The sequence below is a fragment of the Mya arenaria genome, chromosome 14 (assembly GCF_026914265.1).
Source record: "Mya arenaria isolate MELC-2E11 chromosome 14, ASM2691426v1".
Lineage (NCBI taxonomy): Eukaryota > Metazoa > Mollusca > Bivalvia > Myida > Myidae > Mya > Mya arenaria.
The window spans coordinates 45,742,619-45,762,107 of NC_069135.1; the positions used below are offsets into that span (position 1 = coordinate 45,742,619).

A 19,489-nucleotide genomic window follows, 5' to 3' on the forward strand; every position below is an offset into this window, starting at 1 on the left:
ATGGGTCATAAGCAATGTGATACATCAGTAAGATGCATGGGTCATAAGCAATGTGATACATCAGAAAGATGCATGGGTCATAAGCAATGTGATACATCAGAAAGATGCATGGGTCATAAGCAATGTGATACATCAGAAAGATGCATGGGTCATAAGCAATGTGATACATCAGAAAGATGCATGGGTCATAAGCAATGTGATACATCAGTAAGATGCATGGGTCATAAGCAATGTGATACATCAGAAAGATGCATGGGTCATAAGCAGTTTGATACATCAGAAAGATGCATGGGTCTTAAGCAATGTGATACATCAGTAAGATGCATGGGTCATAAGCAATGTGATACATCAGAAAGATGCATGGGTCATAAGCAATGTGATACATCAGTAAGATGCATGGGCCATAAGCAATGTGATACATCAGAAAGATGCATGGGTCATAAGCAATGTGATACATCAGTAAGATGCATGGGTCATAAGCAGTTTGATACATCAGAAAGATGCATGGGCCATAAGCAATGTGATACATCAGAAAGATGCATGGGTCATAAGCAATGTGATACATCAGAAAGATGCATGAGTCATAAGCAGTTTGATACATCAGTAAGATGCATGAGTCATAAGCAATTTGATACATCAGTAAGATGCATTTTGTTGTACACAGAGCAATATCAATTTTTTGTAAGTTTTTGACAATTTTCTTTGTTTTCTTGCAATTGTATTGTCTGGTGTCTAATCCCTTTAAAAAGTAAAACGAATAATGTATTCAAGGTTTGAAAGAAAGCTCTAGTTAATTTAATATTATTTTCATTATTTAAGAATCCCACATGAGGGGATCAATCTCAACAGGGCATATGCACTCGAAAGTTCAACGAACCTCATCCGCCATCAGCACCAAAACAACACCTGCAGTTCCTGAGAGACAGAGGAAATTTTCAGGTGAGTGAGTGGACATGCATATTAGTCAGTTTCAGGGCACAGTGTCTGGGACTAAGAACCTTATAACTAAGCCATGGTCACACTAACATTGCGAAAAAGACCTATTTCATCTTTTATATGCGTCAGACTGGCCATCGCTTGGTCCAGTTTAACCATTCATGCCCATATTTTGGATTAAGGTATGACCCCCCCCCCCCCCCCCATCATTCAGCAGTAGGTTTTGCAACTTGTCAGTGATTGATACCAGTTGAGACTGATCTGTGACTATGTCTTTATGCAGCACAATGTGGGGAAATAATTGATATAATAAAACTAACCTTGATGTGCAAAAAGTTGTGTCAAAATGACGGATGATCGTTACACACTTAAACACCACTTGGCAAGCAATTGGCAACCAGTCACCCCCTCATCACTGATCAATCATAAATAGAAACCAATAAATAATCAAACTGCTTGGAGAATGATAGGATACAAATGAAACTTCTGAGCTATCAAATTGGTTGTAGATGGTCCTTTCAAAGGACTAGTTGGAACCAAAACCAACTGCACTTGCAAATGTTCTGTAAATCTTGTAGTTACCTCGACTAAACCTTTCATAAACGTGAACATGTCATTGGGCTGATGGGTGGGCTAGCGTCAAACATTGGGTTTCACCCAATACCGATGATGGATTGTGATGAAAGTTGGTGTGAATGTAGCATATGTGAAAAGCTTGCCATTGAGGGGTTTAGGGTCAAGGTCACTTCAACTAAAAATAGAAAAATGGTAACCGCTCAATTACTTAAATTAGAATTAATGGATAGTAATTAAAGTTAGTGTATAGGTAGCTTATGTGAAGAGCTAGCATGGGTTTGCTTTTTAGGAGGGTGGGTTCAAGGTCATGGTCACTGTAACCAAAAATAGAGAAATGGTTTCCACCAATAACTTCAATAAGAATTCCAGAGAGTAATTATAGTTGGTGTAAAGCTTAATATGTGAAGAGCTATCTTTGGATTGCTTTTGAGTGGGGTGGGGTCAAGGTCACTGTTACTTAAAATAATTATAAAATGGTTTCAGCATAACAACTGTAGTTAGAATTGATAGAAACTAAATATATAAGATACTTAACTAAAAAAATCAGTTACATTTCTTTTTGATAAAATTAAAGATAATGGCTGTTTCTCTTTCCTAACTCATACAAGAATTTAATCGGCTATTATTTCTGATTAACCCCTTTTAAAAACCAGGTTTCATCACCTTGCACTGCTTCTAGTCTTTGTGACAAAAAGGTCACATCGCGGTTACAATGTTGGTGTGAGCAGGGTTTTAGCAATATACTTGATAAAAAGTAATAGGTAGGATCAAGTCACAGAAGAAACTTGAAGTTTTTGATGAGTAAATGTTGACAGGATTTTCTTTGGAAGAAAGTTTTAATTATCTTTTTTATGTGGTATCACATAAGGTGTTATTTTTAAAGGTGTTTACATCACAAAATAATTGTTCAAAAACTGCTGATATTCTTTAATATTTTATTTTGATCTAATTTGCAGATGAACCTATTTCAGCAGGTACATTAACAAATCCCCATACATGCATGTTGTTTATTTGTATGTTTTTTTGCACGTTGTAGTTTGTTTTTAGCTCACCTGAGCACGAAGTGCTGAAGGTGAGCTAGTGTGATCGCCCTGTGTCATTCGTCGTCGTCGTCCGTCGTCCCTCGTCAACAACTTGACGGTTAACACTCTAGAGGTCACAATTTGGGCACAATCTTAATGAAACTTGGTCAGAATGTTACCCTCAATAAAAGCTTGGACGAGTTCGATATTGGGTCATCTTGGTTTAAAAACTAGGACACCAGGTCTAATTAAAGGAAAAGTTTGTTAACACTATAGAGGGCACATTTATGACTGTATTTTCAGGAACTTGATCAGAATGTTAATATTAATAATCTCTAGGTCAAGTTCGAATCTGGGTCATGTGCCGTCAAAAACTAGGTCACCAGGTCAAATTGAAGGAAAGCTTGTTAACACTCTAGAGGTCACATTTATGACTGTATCTTCATGAAAGTTTGTCAGAATGTTTATATTAATAATCCTTAAGTCAAGTTTAAATCTGGGTCATGTGCGGTCAAAAACTAGGTCACCAGGTCAAATCATAGGAAAAGCTTGTTAGCACTCTAGAGGTCACATTTATGACTATATGTTCATGAAACTGAGTCAGAATGTATATATTGATTAGCTCTAGGCCAAGTTCGAATCTGGGTATTGTGCGGTCAAAAACTAGGTCATTTGGTCAAATTTAAGGAAAAGCTTGTTAACAATCTAGAGGTCACATTTGTAAATGTTTTTTTCATGAAAGTTGGTCAGAATGTTTATATCAATAATCTCTAAGTTAAGTTTAAATCTGGGTCATGTGTAGTCAAAAACTAGGTCACCAGGTCAAATCATAGGAAAAGCTTGTTAGCACCCTAGAGGTCACATTTATGACTTATGTTCATGAAACTTAGTCAGAATGTATATATTGATTAGCTCTAGGCCAAGTTGGAATCTGGGTCATGTGCGGTCAAAAACTAGGTCACCAGGTCAAATTTAAAGAAAAGCTTGTTAACACTCTAGAGGTTACATTTATAACTGTATCTTCATGAAAGTTGGTCAGAATGTTTATATTAATAATCTCTTAAGTCAAGTTTGAATCCAGATCACATGTGGTCAAAAACTAGGTAATTTGGTCAAATCATAGGAAAAGCTTGTTAGCACTCTAGATGTCACATTTATGACTGTATTTTCATGAAACTTAGTCAGAATGTTTATATTGATTAGTTCTAGGCCAAGTTCGAATCTTGGTCATGTGTGGTCAAAACTAGGTCAACAGGTCAAATAATAGGAAAAGCAGGTTAACACTCTATAGCGGCCACATTTATGACCATATGTTCATGGAACTTGATCAGAATGTTATTCTTGATGATCTTTAGGTAGAGTTTGAAACTGGGTAATCAGAGGTCAAAAACCAGGCCACTAGGTCAAATCATAGAAAAACTTTGTAAACACTGTAGAGGTTACATTCTCTCTTTGATCACCATGAAACTATGTCAGCATGTTTGTGTTTATGAAGTCTATGTCAAGTTTGAAACTGGGTAACCTGATTTCAAAAACTAGGTCACGAAGTCAAATCATAGTAAACATTGTTAAAACACTGTTGAGGCCACATTTTCTACTTTATCTATATGAAACCTGGTCAGAATGTACTTATTACAGCAAGGTAAGGTTTGCAACTGGGTCATCTGTGATATTAAAAAAATCATCCTTGATATAAAAAAAAAAAATGGAACTAGGAAGGATCAAACCCCCTGTCACAATTGCCCTCGCCCTGAAAACACTTATTTTAGACTTGAATTGGATCAGGTGAGCGATACAGGGCCTTCAGGGCCCTCTTGTTTGATGTTTTTTTAATACAAAAAAAAGTTAGTTTAAAAAGGTACATATATTCAAAATAACAAAATGACGTAAGTCAGGATGAATATATCCATTTTTAATGCTTACCTGGGCCAACCGTACGCCCTAAAGTCACATTGAAACACTCCTTAAGCCAAATTTGTCACTAACTCCAAACCTCTTTATGGAAGGTTGTACTGTAAATGTCACCACAGCTAAAGGCGACTCCATCAAGCTGTTAGTGCTACCTTAGTGCATTTTGATATGATAGTGTGGGAAAAACATGCACACAGTCTGTGATATTAAATAAATTGAGCATAAGCCATTTGGGCCTTTAGCCTTAACAAATCCATAGACCCGAGACATATTTCATAGGCCCAAAAAAGTTTGTAAAAATATGAAGAAAAATAACAAGTTTGACCACTTCATAGAGTATTTAATGCTTTTCTCTTGTAAAAAGGACAACAAACAAAAAAGCATCACACCATAGCTGCTTTTAAAAACTAAGTATGTATAATGAATGTATCTTCATATCATGAACTTTGCATTTTTGCTTGCATATGTTATCATTATTAAGGAATTTTAATCACATCAGTTAGTAACTAGTTATAATTAGTTTACTAATTAACTCGACCTTTAGAATAGTAAGGACGAATAACTTACTGGTCCCAGCGTCAGTAACAGTTTTAGGGCAAGTTGGCATTTTCACTTTTAACTCCAATACCCTTCATTCAATTCACTTAATACTCCACACAGATGTTCAGGACCATCACAGAATTAGGTAGCATAACTCCATATCATCCGAAATACAAATTATGGCCCCTGATAGACTAAGAAATTTAGGTTAAAGTTTTAGGTCACATTGTCCGGTTAAAGTTTTAGGGCAAGTTGAAATTTTCACTAATAACTTCAATACTCTTCATTCAGTTGACTTCATACTTCACACAACTGTTAACATAGACCTCATAAACATAGTAAACAAGTATGATTAAGATTTGACAGGAAATACGTGGCTAGCATAGATAGGACACAGGCAAAGAAAATGGTGAAAAAACGGGTAAGAACCCTTAACCATTTACCTCAGGACAAATCAAGCCGTATAAATACATATCTGAGTACATTGATAACTGAGTAGCCAATAGATAATAAACCTATGCATTTCAAACTTTTTTCTAGTATTTCTTTTGGTTTTATCAATTATTGATCAATATACATTTGGTAGGTAATTAAATTTTCAATCCAGTGATATAATTTTTATTATCTAAATTATTTTAGTAAACTATTTATAAACAAACACAACTTATGTAAAATGTTGAAGATGATTCAATTTATTTCATATTATAATTCAATTAAATTGAAACCTATACATAACAAACTTATTTTTGTAGTATTTCTTTTGATTTAAACAATTATGGATGAATATAAAGTTTATAGAGTATTAAATTTCAAATCCAATGATCTAAGTTTAATCTCAAAGAAAATTAACAAATATTTAAATCAAAGGATCATGTATTTTATAAAGTGAGAACACAATTTTATTGGGTTAACAAATAGGTTTATTTCAGATAAATTTTGTATTAATAAATCAACTACCATATGCATGTTTTTTTTTTAAAAATTGAATTAAATTTAATATATAATTGTAGAATCTAAAAACAAATGCACGTATATTAGTTCTTTAAAAGTATGGTGTTATTATTTCATAAACAGCATGTTACCCTAATTCCATATAAAAAATTATATTGTTACATTCTAATAGCAATTAGTTTCAGTCAATATTGTTGCTTAAGAATGGACTGTACATGGCAATTGTATTTCCTAACTGTCCGTCATGTTTCCTGTCAAGGCTGCATGATCTATGGGTTATTGTGAGTCATCAACCATCTCTCGATTGTTAACATTTTCCTTTAAACAACTTCTCCTCCTAAACCACTGGGGCAATATCAATCAAACATCACAGGAATGTTCCTTGGGTGGTCCTCTTCCAGAATATTTTCCTCGGAAACCAATTTTAATATATTATTTTTATGGCTTTTTGAAGAATCTGAAAATGAGTTTTATATATATTTGTTATCAGACAGCAGAGAGCTGTGGATTTACTCGCATGCTGGCAGACAGCTTTGTTTTTTAGCTCTACTTGCCAAAGGCTTCTGCGATGGGGCAGTGTACTTTGTCTGTGTGTCTGTACACAATTGATTGTGAACATCAAATTATGTACCTGGGGTAAAAACTAGTCAAGCCCTGGTGTTCACAAGTTTCCTTTAGACTTGTATAGGGAAACCACTAGGCCTAGATCTTTAATAATTTGTATGTATGTATGGCGGTCCTCTAATAAGATAGTTCAAATTATGCCCCTGGGTTTAAAACTAGCCATGCCTTAGGGGTCACAAGTTTTTTACAGACTTATATACAAAAAACTTTCAAAATCTTCTTGTCTCAAACCACAAAGCCCGGACCTTTGTTATTTGTTATGAAGCAGCATTGCATGGCCCTCTACCAAGTATGTTCAAAGTATGCCCCTGGAGTCAAAGCTGGCCCACCCCTTTTGACCTACTGTCTAATTTTTGAAGCTACAGCAAAGAAATTTTGACCTTGTTTACAATTTTGAATTCAAATATTAATGTTGTGCTTGGATGACCTTGACTGTGACCTTTTGATCTATTTTCTTACTCTGAAGCTACAGCAATGAAATTGGACCATGTGAACAGTTTTGAGAACAAATATCAAACTTATTTATTTATGTGTAGCATTGTCATATGTTTCCCTACCACAATTTTTGAAATTATACCCCTGGGTTCAAAATTGGCACGGCCACGATACAGGTGACCCAACTGTATTACATAGAGATATAAAGGAAAAAAAAAAATGATATTGGTATAGTGATAACAAAGGTTAAAAACTTTAACTCAGGTGAGTGATTTAGGGCCATAATGGCCCTCTTGTTATTGTATCTCAATCAAACATATACAGCAGTTTCATATCTATCAGAGCTTGGTTCCTTTTGAAAACCAGTTAGATCCGCTCATGTATTAGTGGATTATGGCCCTCTAAATTGTGTAGCATTATGAAAGTATACTTTAAGGGAGACAACTTTTACAGATAAGTGTGTATTATTGTAGTGTTTCTCTCCCCTTGCCCTTTGAAACATGGCTTACTTTGAATGTTTGTCAAGTATATTGTCTGTTACTAGTATGAACATGCTTTGGATATGAGCTTCTGTCACTGGCACATATTAAAATAGTTCATCCAACTAATCTGCTTACTATATTTTCTGTCCTCACTGGTTTGCCAGTTAACCAGAAAATAAAATTTTCCAAGTGAACTATAAGTATGTTGCCTATTACCCATACATACATGCTATGGCTTAAAAATCACTGCAAGAGTCATGCCAGTAGAGCATAGTCCCTCATGGGCCTCTTGTTTGCTCACATGACAGCAGAGATCATGAGTATACTCACATATATCTTTTCTTATAAAATAGAGCTGTGTATATGTACTCATAAGTCATTATTTTGTTGTCTGACAGAAGGAAGCTTTGCATGTACTCGTATATCATTATTTTGTTGTCTGACAGAAGGAAGCTGTGCATGTACTCGTATATCATTATTTTGTTGTCAGACAGAAGGAAGCTGTGGATGTACTGGTATATCATTATTTTGTTGTCTGACAGAAGGAAGCTGTGCATGTTCTCATATATCATTATTTTGTTGTCTGACAGAAGGAAGCTGTGCATGTATTCGTATATCATTATTTTGTTGTCTGACAGAAGGAAGCTGTGCATGTACTCGTATATCATTATTTTGTTGTCTGACAGAAGGAAGCTGTGTATGTACTCGTATATCATTATTTTGTTGTCTGACAGAAGGAAGCTGTGTATGTACTCTCATATATTTTCCTCTGACAGCAGAGATTTTCATTCTACTCAGTTTATGAAACGATAGACCCTGAGAATTACTCTAAGATAAATAATAAAGTCTGCTCTGAGTAAGCAAAATTGCACACATTTTTTATGTGAAGCATGGCAGACACCTTTGATATCTTTGTACCGCAGCATCGAGTCATCATCACACTTTTGGTGCCACCCATCTTGTTCCTTTCTGTGTTGGCAACATGTAGCATTGGTACAATCTGTACTTGTTTATCATGTAGTCCTCTTCCTTAACTAAAGAGGTAACAAATACCAGTATTTAATTATGACTCATTTCTGTATGCCTTTCTTTATACTTTCTATTACAGTTCCAGCCATTCCAACAACATTCCATGGATCTTTAGGCAGGACAGGTTAGTTACCACTAACATACAAATGACTCATATTTCCACCTCCAAGGACAAGGTCATACCATAGTTCAAGGTCATACCATAGTTCAAGGTCATACCATAGTTCAAGATTTATTCTTTGGCTAAGCTTTTCTTCTAAAATTAAAAAATGTTTAAGTGACAGATTGTCATATAACACATCAGTACAGATGCTGCTGATGATGAGATGCTTCATAATATGATAATATGAATCTTTATTTCAGACTTTTTCGCTGGTTTATTAAAAATTAATGGTGTATAATATCCCGATACTATCATGTTTGGAAATGTTTTCTTTGTTTTTGTCTACACATACACTTTAGAACCTTTGTTTCAAACATTCTCATTACAGTCAAGAATTTAGGACTTGAAAAATAAACAAAACATACAATTCTATCAAAGATAAGGCCACAACAAATTGATCATTTGTTTTACGGATTTTGCCAAACAATAGTAGGAGCGAGCGAGCGAAAAAAGATAAAAAATAAAATAAATTTAAGGCAAATCAGAGGCGAGCGAAAAGCAAAAAAAAATTTAAAAATTCTTACCAAATTTATCATACAATTATGTCAAGAAATGCTTTTTAATTGCAAACAAAGGTTCTCAGTCATAAATAAAAAGGTTTTGATTGTATCACTTGAAAATCTGTCTCAATATTTAACAAATGGCAATGAGATCCAGTGCTTTATTATTAACTTCAATTTAAACGTGGATATATAGTAAAGACAACATTCCTCATAGTAACGTGCAATTATTCGAGGACCTAAAACAAAACTATTGTATTCATTTCGTAACTTACTATAAAAAAACATTTTAGACGAGTTATTCATCATTTGAGCATTTCCAAATATTGGGTCAGGTCTAAATTTGAACCTCTTGAAGCACATGATAAAATTGTAGTGACTTTGACATTGCAGAAGATTGAAAATGTAAATAACACAGAGAACATTTCTAAAAAAAAGACACTGTGGATTGAATTGCGGGACAACATAATTGAACATAATTGAAGCATTATCAAACAATTCTGCAAATGTGGCACCAGTCATTATATAAGAGCAGGTTGTGGAATAAAGATGTTTCCCTTTCAAGACCTCGCCTTGACCACGAACCTATGTCCTATATGGTTTATAGGTCCGTGCCTTGAAAAAGAATAACATGATGGCCTACATAGCTTCAATGACGGTAAGAAACAGGCCACTTTAATAACAAGCCACTTTACTACAACTCAATCAAAGACAAAAGTGGATAAGCGCAAAGAATTGAGAAAATTAAAACAGTCATTTTACTTATAAAAGGTTTTATTTTCTGATTTAACTGACGTTATTTTTATACTGCCAATCCCGGGTAATTCCACCGCATTCACCCGGCACTGCGGGGCCACCTGGAAGGTAAAAACACTGCTCATTTCCCCGTCTATCCCCGTTACCCGAGGGGGGGAGGGGGGGGGCTTGGTTACAATTCACTGGTGCATAAATACAGACTGTTTCTAAAACATTTACAAGTCCTACTATTTTTATCTGTAAAAACAATTTATGAGTATATGAAAACTGAGAAATGCATTTAAGAATTTAAAAAATAACTCACGAAAACATGTTCAATGGTTGTAAGTCGTGTGTCCGTGTATTTTAATATAAGTTTGGCACTCAAAATCCGATGTAGTTATTATTTGAGTACAAAACAATAAATTACTTAAAACATATATAAATACTTATTGCCTTCGACCTTTGACGCTGTGAAACTGTTGTTTGCTGAAGACTATAATCCATTGACTTTGACATTGATTTTTCACTTAAAACGTGTATTTTACATTATGAATACTGAAAGTAACCTGAAAATCAATACCGGAAATGAATAACAATGGTGCGTCCTGCAAAATATTCCCGACAAAAAAGACTGTCAGAATGTAAAGCATGGAAATACCTTCAAAAAAAGGCGAAGTTGACGTTGCAGGTTTAAATTCTAAGTAAAAGAAATTCAGAAAATTCAATAGTCAACAAAAAAAATAATATGCGCGGCCGAATAGTATGTGTAGGTGCAAATTTTTTAGGTGCGGCAAATCCAACGAACAAATGATCAATTTGTTGTGGCCTAAGAGTGTTATTCTTTTGTTGAACTTGTTTTGTTCCTACTTGCCAAGGGAAATGACTACATAGGAGATTGACAAATGAATTGTAATGGTACAGGTAACCTTAGTGAATAGTAGGTATTTAAAATGAAAAAAATAAATAAATAAAAAATCAATATACAGGGCTGTTACAATTTTAGATTTTGTTATCAATTTTAATCATACATTATTTAAAACGCTCCGTCACATTTTACTGTGCAATGAAGAAATTATCAACAGCATTTTGTTCTGCATTTTATGGACCTGTGTCAATTGGGCCTACTACCCAACAAATGTTTATAAGTAGTGTTTTTCCTTTACATATCTCATAGCCCTTTTGTTTATTGTATTAACCATGTTTTTTTTATAATTAAAGAAAAAATACCTGAGGAGAGCTATGAGGATTCTGGGAAACCAACACTTCCACCCAAAAAAACCAAATCATCTGTAAGTATGAATTATTATGGTTATCTTAACTTAAATGATGTTAAATTTGCATTTCTGAAATACATCCTTCATGGAATCAAAGCATGACTGTCACGGGAATATTTCATTATCAGATTTTTCATGTACAATATAAAATATCAGGTTGTTGGTAATGGTACCCCCACAAATCAGGGGGGTATATTGGATTGAGCTTGTCTGTTGGTTGGACGCTTGTTTTTGTCCAGACGATAACTTATGAAAGGGTTTGACGGATTTAAATAATGTTGGTAAGAGCTGTTAGGTACACATGTTTAACACCATCAGATACAGGTCAAGTTGACTTCATGGATTTAAGGACCCTTTTCAACTTACATTGCCATAAGATATGATGTGCAAACACTAACTCATGAAACTTAAATAATTTTGGTACACATGTTTAACACTATTAGATAAACAGTACACTCCACGCGGAACTTTCCTCGGTCACTCCAAGGGTTTTTTAATTTATTGCGGTATCCGCCGAGTACATTACCTTTTTCCTCCCTAAAATCCGCCGAGTTTCGCCAAGTTGCTAGTTTTCCACAGAGGGTTTAATTGCCAGTATCGCCGGTGATCATGTTGTTTTATTGGCCTCAAAGCGGAACTCCTAGTTGTATGCTTTGCTACTACCTTGCTATTATTGAAAATAAATAGTTACATTTGCAGTTATTTCATTTATAAAAATCAATCATTTGCACAGTCGTCAGCTTTTCCTCGTGAAGAAGGAAAACATATTCTATAACACAATGCATCTATATCTTATTCGGTTTTTAATTTACCTTTCAACTAATATTCATTAATTGCCTGTGGATATCCACACATTTAAGATATAACACCACATGTGTTTGTTTACCATTATTACATCATACTCTTTTGTGTTGTTGATTGAGAACTAAATTGGATTGGAGTATTGCAGGTGTTGGGTACCATGTAAGTGTGAATATTTTTCCTGTCACTATTTCTTTTGTGATAGATATCAGTTGTTTTTCTGCATTGCAGAAAATATTTTAATTGCATTGTTAATTATCAAGTTATAAAAGTATGAAGGTAACTCATGTTCTGTGGTTTAAAAATCACTGATTTAATGTACATCTGTATGAAGATATTGCTGTAATCTATTTCCTTCTATAAGATAATATAATTCAGCTTTCAATTGAACTATTTTATGAAAGTTACGGTTTAAGTATGAATATTGCGTTTAAAAAATATTGAAACCATTACTTCTTAGTTAATTATTAGTATGGAACATAATCTAGACACAATCTAGTATTTTTGACAGTGTGGAAGTCATGTGATATGCAAATTTCGTAGTGATATATATATTTTGTGCATTTTTGCGCTGTCAAAGGATTACCAGTCATATTAAGCATGAAAAATATTGATCAGATACATGTACAGGAGTAGATTCTTATCCGTTTCCTCGGAGTTTCGCGGTGTTTTCACTCCGAGTAACGTGGCGATTGTAATTATAAGGTCCACTGATCAGCCTCAGAGGGTGAACGAGTAAAAACGCAGAGGAAAGCAGATTTCGATAAATTGGATTTCGTGTCCGCGATGCCTAAAATCTGCCGAGGAAAACAAATAGTGATAGTTCCGCGTGGAGTGTACCGTAGTTAATGTTTACATTAAGCACTCATTTCTGATAAAGTAATTTTGTCGCCTTTTAACTTACAATTTGCCAAAAAATAATGGTGTCCAAATTCATGAAGTTTTGATACACATTAAAATGATTAAACACTATAAAATAAAGTTCAAGTCCGACTTTGGTTACAAACACATGTTTTACACCATAAAGTACATTTCAGGTTTGACTTTGGTTAAAAACGACTTACTCGTTTTCAACTTTAAATTTCTGGCACATTTTAAACTAACAATTTGCCAAAAATATGTTAAGGGTTGACTGATTTAAACAAGTTTTGGTTCCCATGTTTAACACACAAAAAAACAGGTTAAGTTTGACTTAATTACGAAACACTATTGTTTTGCAGATTTAAATCCCTTTTTTACTTTGAATTTGCACCAAAAAAAATGGGTGTAAGTAGATTTATAATAGGGTCTATTGATTTAAATAATTTTTGGTTCACATGTAAAATGATGTTTAACATCATAAAATACAGGTCAATTTCAATTTTGTTTACCAAAAACTAATTTTTGACACTGTAATTATGTCCCATTTTCAATTTAAAATTTGCCAAAATATATGGTGCCCAAACAATAATTTATGAAAGGGTGGATTGATTATCATATGTTTTGTTCACATGTTTTAAACCATAAAAGAAAAAAAAAAACGACAATGAATTACCGTAATGACAGAGTCTTATCAGATTTAAATAATATGGTACATATGTGTGACACAATAAAATACACTTCAAAATTACAAACTACCAATTTTTGATGAAGTTAAGGCCCCTTTTTCATTAAGTTTGAGATACAAATCTGATATTTTCTGTTTGCAGATGTCACTAAAAAAGGACCAGACGCAGGCTTACCCCAAGATCAGTGGTACTGATCTGCCTACTTCACCATTGGCTGATGGCCCAGACATCCCGCCCCTTCCTCCAAGGCAGGGGTCAATCAGCTCAGATACCATAGGGTTGCGATCCCCGGACCATGCCACATCAATGTCAAGGCCACCTGACCTTACCATATCTACGGGTACCAGACCCACATTCGACCTGACAAGCCCACAGCAGTCACCTCCTGCACAAGCAGTAACTACTAGACACCGAGGGCCATTAGCTCCCCAACGACCTCCATCAAATCACAGTCCTGGTGCTGGCAAAAACAGAAATTTTAGGGAGAATGACGATAAATTGACATCCCCCTCAACAGCCCCACCGATTCCTAGCAGATTGGGATCAAATGTTCCTCGGATACCCAGCCCAAGACCTCGTATAAATCAATCTTTGGCAGTCCCAAAGAAATCAGATGATCATTCTACAAATTTGTGATCAATTTATGATTGCAAAAACTTGCACAAAAACAAATGAAAAGAAGTGTCACAGTAGATGTGAATAATTTGTACAATTTGTGTTATAAGTGTATAATATATATATATATTATTAGAAAAACAAAATTGAAATATTCTGGTTGAAGATCAGTGTCCTGCAGTTTTGACAGGCTTTTAAAGATTTTCTCACTGGAAAAGGTATTGACTGAAAAATACAAGCCTGTTTTGGAGTTACACAAATAAGTGGTCAATTGTGTGTGATTGTTTATTTTGAAAAATTGTGATGTCCTGAAATCTGCACAAAGGGGCAAAGATGTGGGCAATCAATAAGGCCTACTTTAACCAGGTAACAGTTAGAAGCAGTACCTGGCATTTTTTACATTAAACCCAATAAATGCTTTTTATCACTCTTAATTGAATGCCATCCCGATATCAGCTTAAATACTCTCATTCATTGTAACAATGAGGTGAATATAGTGTGTTTGATGAAAATGATACAATTTGATAGCAAAAAAATCGACCACATGAAGGCCGATTTCAATCTAAATTAATTATGACCATTTCCTTGTTAAAAATTAAAATACAGCAATAATATTATTTTCTCATTTGAATTGCTTCTTGGAATTTTGCGATATTTTTACCCCTGAGGAACCCAAAAATAAAACTAGACGAGCATGTGTTTGTATGAGTTGTCTCCATTGATAAACCAAATAATCAACAAAAATCAAGGTGAATTTTGTATTCAGGATGTGGACATCGGTGTTGCATTTCTACCTTTTTTTAATCAAGCAATTTAATGAAATCCATTCCTGAAAGTTTGTCGCACAATTATTGATACAATAATGACAAAATATGTTTTTGGGGAAAACCCGATAGCTATAAATAAATAAGGAAATTGGTCTTGGTAGCTTGAGATTAACTGTGCATGCATATTGACACTACACATGCACAGTCAATACCATGTGACTATGACGTATGTGAGAATGTTTGTACTTTTGAACCAATCACAAAATCTGCATGATTCTTTTGAAACAAATAACATTCAAGGCAAAATGACACATTTTTTATGAATTTACATGAACAATTGCCAAGAACAAAATAAATGGAGGAAAATAAATGACGATTGTTGGCTACTGTTCTCCAACCAGTTACTGTTTTTATTTTTAATGTCATTAATTCATGTTACTGATTTTTTACAATAAATCTACAACAATTTGTTTATTATATATTTTTTTGAGATTTTATTCTGCATAATAAATTTGTATTGTGTGATTTTATATTTAAACACAGCAATAGCTCATAATGTATACACTAGTACATGAGCTGAATGTTATTATATATTGTTTTTAAATCATGATATTTTTTTCTACCATAATGTACTTAAATGATTCAAAGAAGATAGCTATTAATTGTTTCTCAATCTACGGATGTGTACTTTTAGGACAAATGTTGATGCATATTCTGTTTACATTCTAGGACAAATGTTGATGCATATTCTGTAATACTTCCTAGGACAAATGATGATGTATTGTGTGCTACTTTTCAGGACAAATGTTGATGTATTTTGTGCTACTTTCTAGGACAAATGTTGATGCATATTCTGTAATACTTCCTAGGACAAATGATGATGTATTCTGTAAAACTTCCTAGAACAAATGATGATGTATTCTGTAATACTTTCCAGGACAAATGTTGATGTATTCTGGCTACTTCCTAGGACAAATGTTGATGTATTCTTTGCTACTTCCTAGGACAAATGTTGATGCATATTCTGTAATCTATAGAAGTAGGATGCTAGTAAAACTAACAATTGTATTTGCGCTCTCTGATTTTGTCAATTTAATGATCAAGTCTTCTTTAAAACTAGTGATGAAAGTTCAATGAAACTTGTAACATAGACAGATGGCCATATGCACAAGTGCAATGCATAAGAACCATAATCCTATCTTGAGTGATTGCTGAATCTTCCACTTTCACAGAATGTTTTCTTTAGGAAGCTGCTTCATCATGTCCATAATAATGCTACAGTAAAAACATTCACCTTCTACTGATATATATCCTGGTAGGTCAGTTCAACCATTCACCATCTACTGATGTATACCCTGGCAGGTCAGTTCAACCATTCACCTTCTACTGATGTATACCCTGGCAGGTCAGTTCAACCATTCACCTTCTACTGATATATAACCTGGTAGGTCAGTTCAACCATTCACCGTCTACTTATGTATACCCTGGTAGGTCAGTTCAACCATTCACCGTCTACTTATGTATACCCTGGTAGGTCAGTTTAACCATTCACCTTCTACTGATATATAACCTGGTAGGTCAGTTCAACCATTCACCTTCTACTGATGTATACCCTGGTAGGTCAGTTCAACCATTCACCTTCTACTGATATACAACCTGGTAGGTCAGTTCAACCATTCACCTTCTACTGATGTATACCCTGGTAGGTCAGTTCAACCATTCACCTTCTACTGATATATAACCTGGTAGGTCAGTTCAACCATTCACCTTCTACTGATGTATACCCTGGTAGGTCAGTTCAACCATTCACCGTCTACTGATCTATACCCTGGTAGGTCAGTTCAACCATTCACCGTCTACTGATGTATACCCTGGTAGGTCAGTTCAACCATTCACCGTCTACTTATGTATACCCTGGTAGGTCAGTTCAACCATTCACCGTCTACTGATGTATACCCTGGTAGGTCAGTTCAACCATTCACCTTCTACTGATGTATACCCTGGTAGGTCAGTTCAACCATTCACCTTCTACTGATGTATACCCTCGTAGGTCAGTTCAAACATTCACCTTCTACTGATCTATACCCTGGTAGGTCAGTTCAACCATTCACCTTCTACTGATGTATACCCTGGTAGGTCAGTTCAACCATTCACCTTCTACTGATATATACCCTGGTATGTCAGTTCAACCATTCACCTTCTACCGATGTATACCCTGGTAGGTCAGTTCAACCATTCACCTTCTACTTATGTATACCCTGGTAGGTCAGTTCAATCATTCACCATCTACTGATATATCCCCTGGCAGGTCAGTTCAACCATTCACTGTCTACTGATGTATACCCTGGCAGGTCAGTTCAACCATTCACCTTCTACTGATGTATACCCTGGCAGGTCAGTTCAACCATACATGGTCTACTGATTTATCCCCTGGTAGGTCAGTTCAACCATTCACCTTCTACTGATATATCCCCTGGCATGTCAGTTCAACCATTCACCGTCTACTGATGTATACCCTGGTAGGTCAGTTCAACCATTCACCTTCTACTGATGTATACCCTGGCAGGTCAGTTCAACCATTCACCTTCTACTGACTTCTGATATATCCCATGGCATGTCAGTTCAACCATTCACCGTCTACTGATGTATACCCTGGTAGGTCAGTTCAACCATTCACCGTCTACTGATGTATACCCTGGTAGGTCAGTTAAACCATTCACCTTCTACTGATATATACCCTGGCAGGTCAGTTCAACCATTCACCTGCTACTGATGTATACCCTGGTAGGTCAGTTCAACCATTCACCTTCTACTGATGTATACCCTGGTAGGTCAGTTCAACCATTCACCTTCTACTGATCTATACCCTGGTAGGTCAGTTCAACCATTCACCTTCTACTTATGTATAGAGAGTAGGAAGAATATTTACTTGTACCATACATGTTATTTTACTGATTCTTTTTAAACATGACTGTGTTTGTCTGACTAGTTTAAAGGTTATGGGCATGCTTCATTTAAATACTTTGTCAATTACAAATGTGCCTAGTTATCCAGACTAATTATCAAATACTATAATTATGTTAATGTTTTGTGTATAATTATGTTAATGTATTGTGTATAATTATGTTAATCAGAAAACAGTATAATCATGAGCATGCTACTAAATTTCATGTCATTTGTTGAGAGACCTGAAAGTGCTGGACTTGTGTATGTACTGGCATATATGATATGATCAAGTTATTTCTTACGTTACAAAGACAATTTATTTTGCTATTTTAGCTAACAAACACTACTTAAGAGCAACAGTGTGTACATTTGTTGGTTATTTTTATGCCTTTTTCACTGTTTTTATTGCTAAATTCTAATTTAATGTGATCAAATTAAATCTATAAAATCATCTTCGTTTTGATTCAATTCAGTAAAGTCATAATAATGTTTTGGCTCGCCAGTTTTTCATTGGCGTTGTCATTGTAGAACCAAATTTATAGCTTTGACCACAACTTGAAAACTGGTAAAGATATTTTAATGAAACTGGGTACAAATGTTGCCTGAGGCAATACACACATAAACAGCAAGGCCCATAACTCATGCTTTAATGATTCTTGAGTTATGCCCATTTTTGACTGTAAAATAACAACAGCACTGTTGCGGTCATCCTATATAGCTTGGTCATGTCAACCTTAAGACTGGTGTCCCTACCTTTGAGGTCAAGGTCACAGCATCCTTCTAAACTTTGTATAAGCCTTACTGATATTACTGTGAAATCATAAATGTTTGTGGGAGTCCTGGGACATAAATTTTCGTGGGTTGGCTAATCCATAAATTCAAGATCCCAAAGAAAATTTGACCTTTAATTCTGAAATCATATTGTCCATGTAAATGGTCGCGGTATACCACTTAAGAGCACCTAAGTCATTGTTTATTTTACTGTTAATATAGTCATATTATATATTGTTTTACCTCAATGATAATGAATTAAAGTCAATAATTAATACATCCATTCAATTTTTTTGTATTACATTGCTGGAACATTAAAACAAGCTGATTATCAACCTCCTGTTTTGACCTTTAAATTACCAATCAATCGATAATTGCAATAGCACGAGATCGGCCCTGGTGATTTTGTAGACGATTTAAGATAGCAGTTAAGATAATTTTAACCAATATTTTGAGAACCCATGAAATGGTCCTTTTTCGAAAAAACACAAAATTTCAAGCCCACGAAAATAAATGATTTCAGAGTAAATTTTGTGTCAGGTCCATATCTTGGTCACATAATTTTGTTTTTTTAAAATTATTGGCAGAAGTGAACACCATAGTATGAGGACATGTCAAACACAAGACACGTGTCCCAATCTTTGAAGTCAAGGTCACAGCAACCTTCTCACTAGCATATTTTGTTATAATTTCGCTCACATAACACAGGGATGTGATTGACCTGGCAGCTAAAGGGCTGAAACCATTTCGGCCATGGGTTCTTATGGCACTTTTGGGGTCAAAAGCACACTGCCTTTTTAGAAGCTCTTTTGAGGGTTCTTCTGACTTGAAATTTAATGCACACAGGAATATCAACTCTAA

At 34.8% G+C, this 19,489-nt stretch overlaps 1 protein-coding gene across 6 annotated transcripts in view; it reads left to right on the plus strand.

The window, feature by feature from the left end:
* LOC128216947 (dedicator of cytokinesis protein 3-like) overlaps positions 1-18,309 on the plus strand; it is a 186,104-nt gene extending 167,795 nt beyond the window's left edge. For 5 of the 6 annotated variants that reach the window (XM_052923696.1, XM_052923697.1, XM_052923700.1 and 2 more), the window contains 5 exons: positions 820-939; positions 2,469-2,486; positions 8,586-8,630; positions 11,126-11,196; positions 13,671-18,309. In XM_052923696.1, the coding sequence (XP_052779656.1) occupies positions 820-939; positions 2,469-2,486; positions 8,586-8,630; positions 11,126-11,196; positions 13,671-14,165 (749 nt within the window). In that variant the 3' untranslated portion in view covers positions 14,166-18,309. The remainder of the gene's footprint in view (positions 1-819; positions 940-2,468; positions 2,487-8,585; positions 8,631-11,125; positions 11,197-13,670) is intronic. The other variant, XM_052923698.1, reaches the window with a different exon arrangement.
* The last annotated feature ends 1,180 nt before the right edge of the window (positions 18,310-19,489 follow it).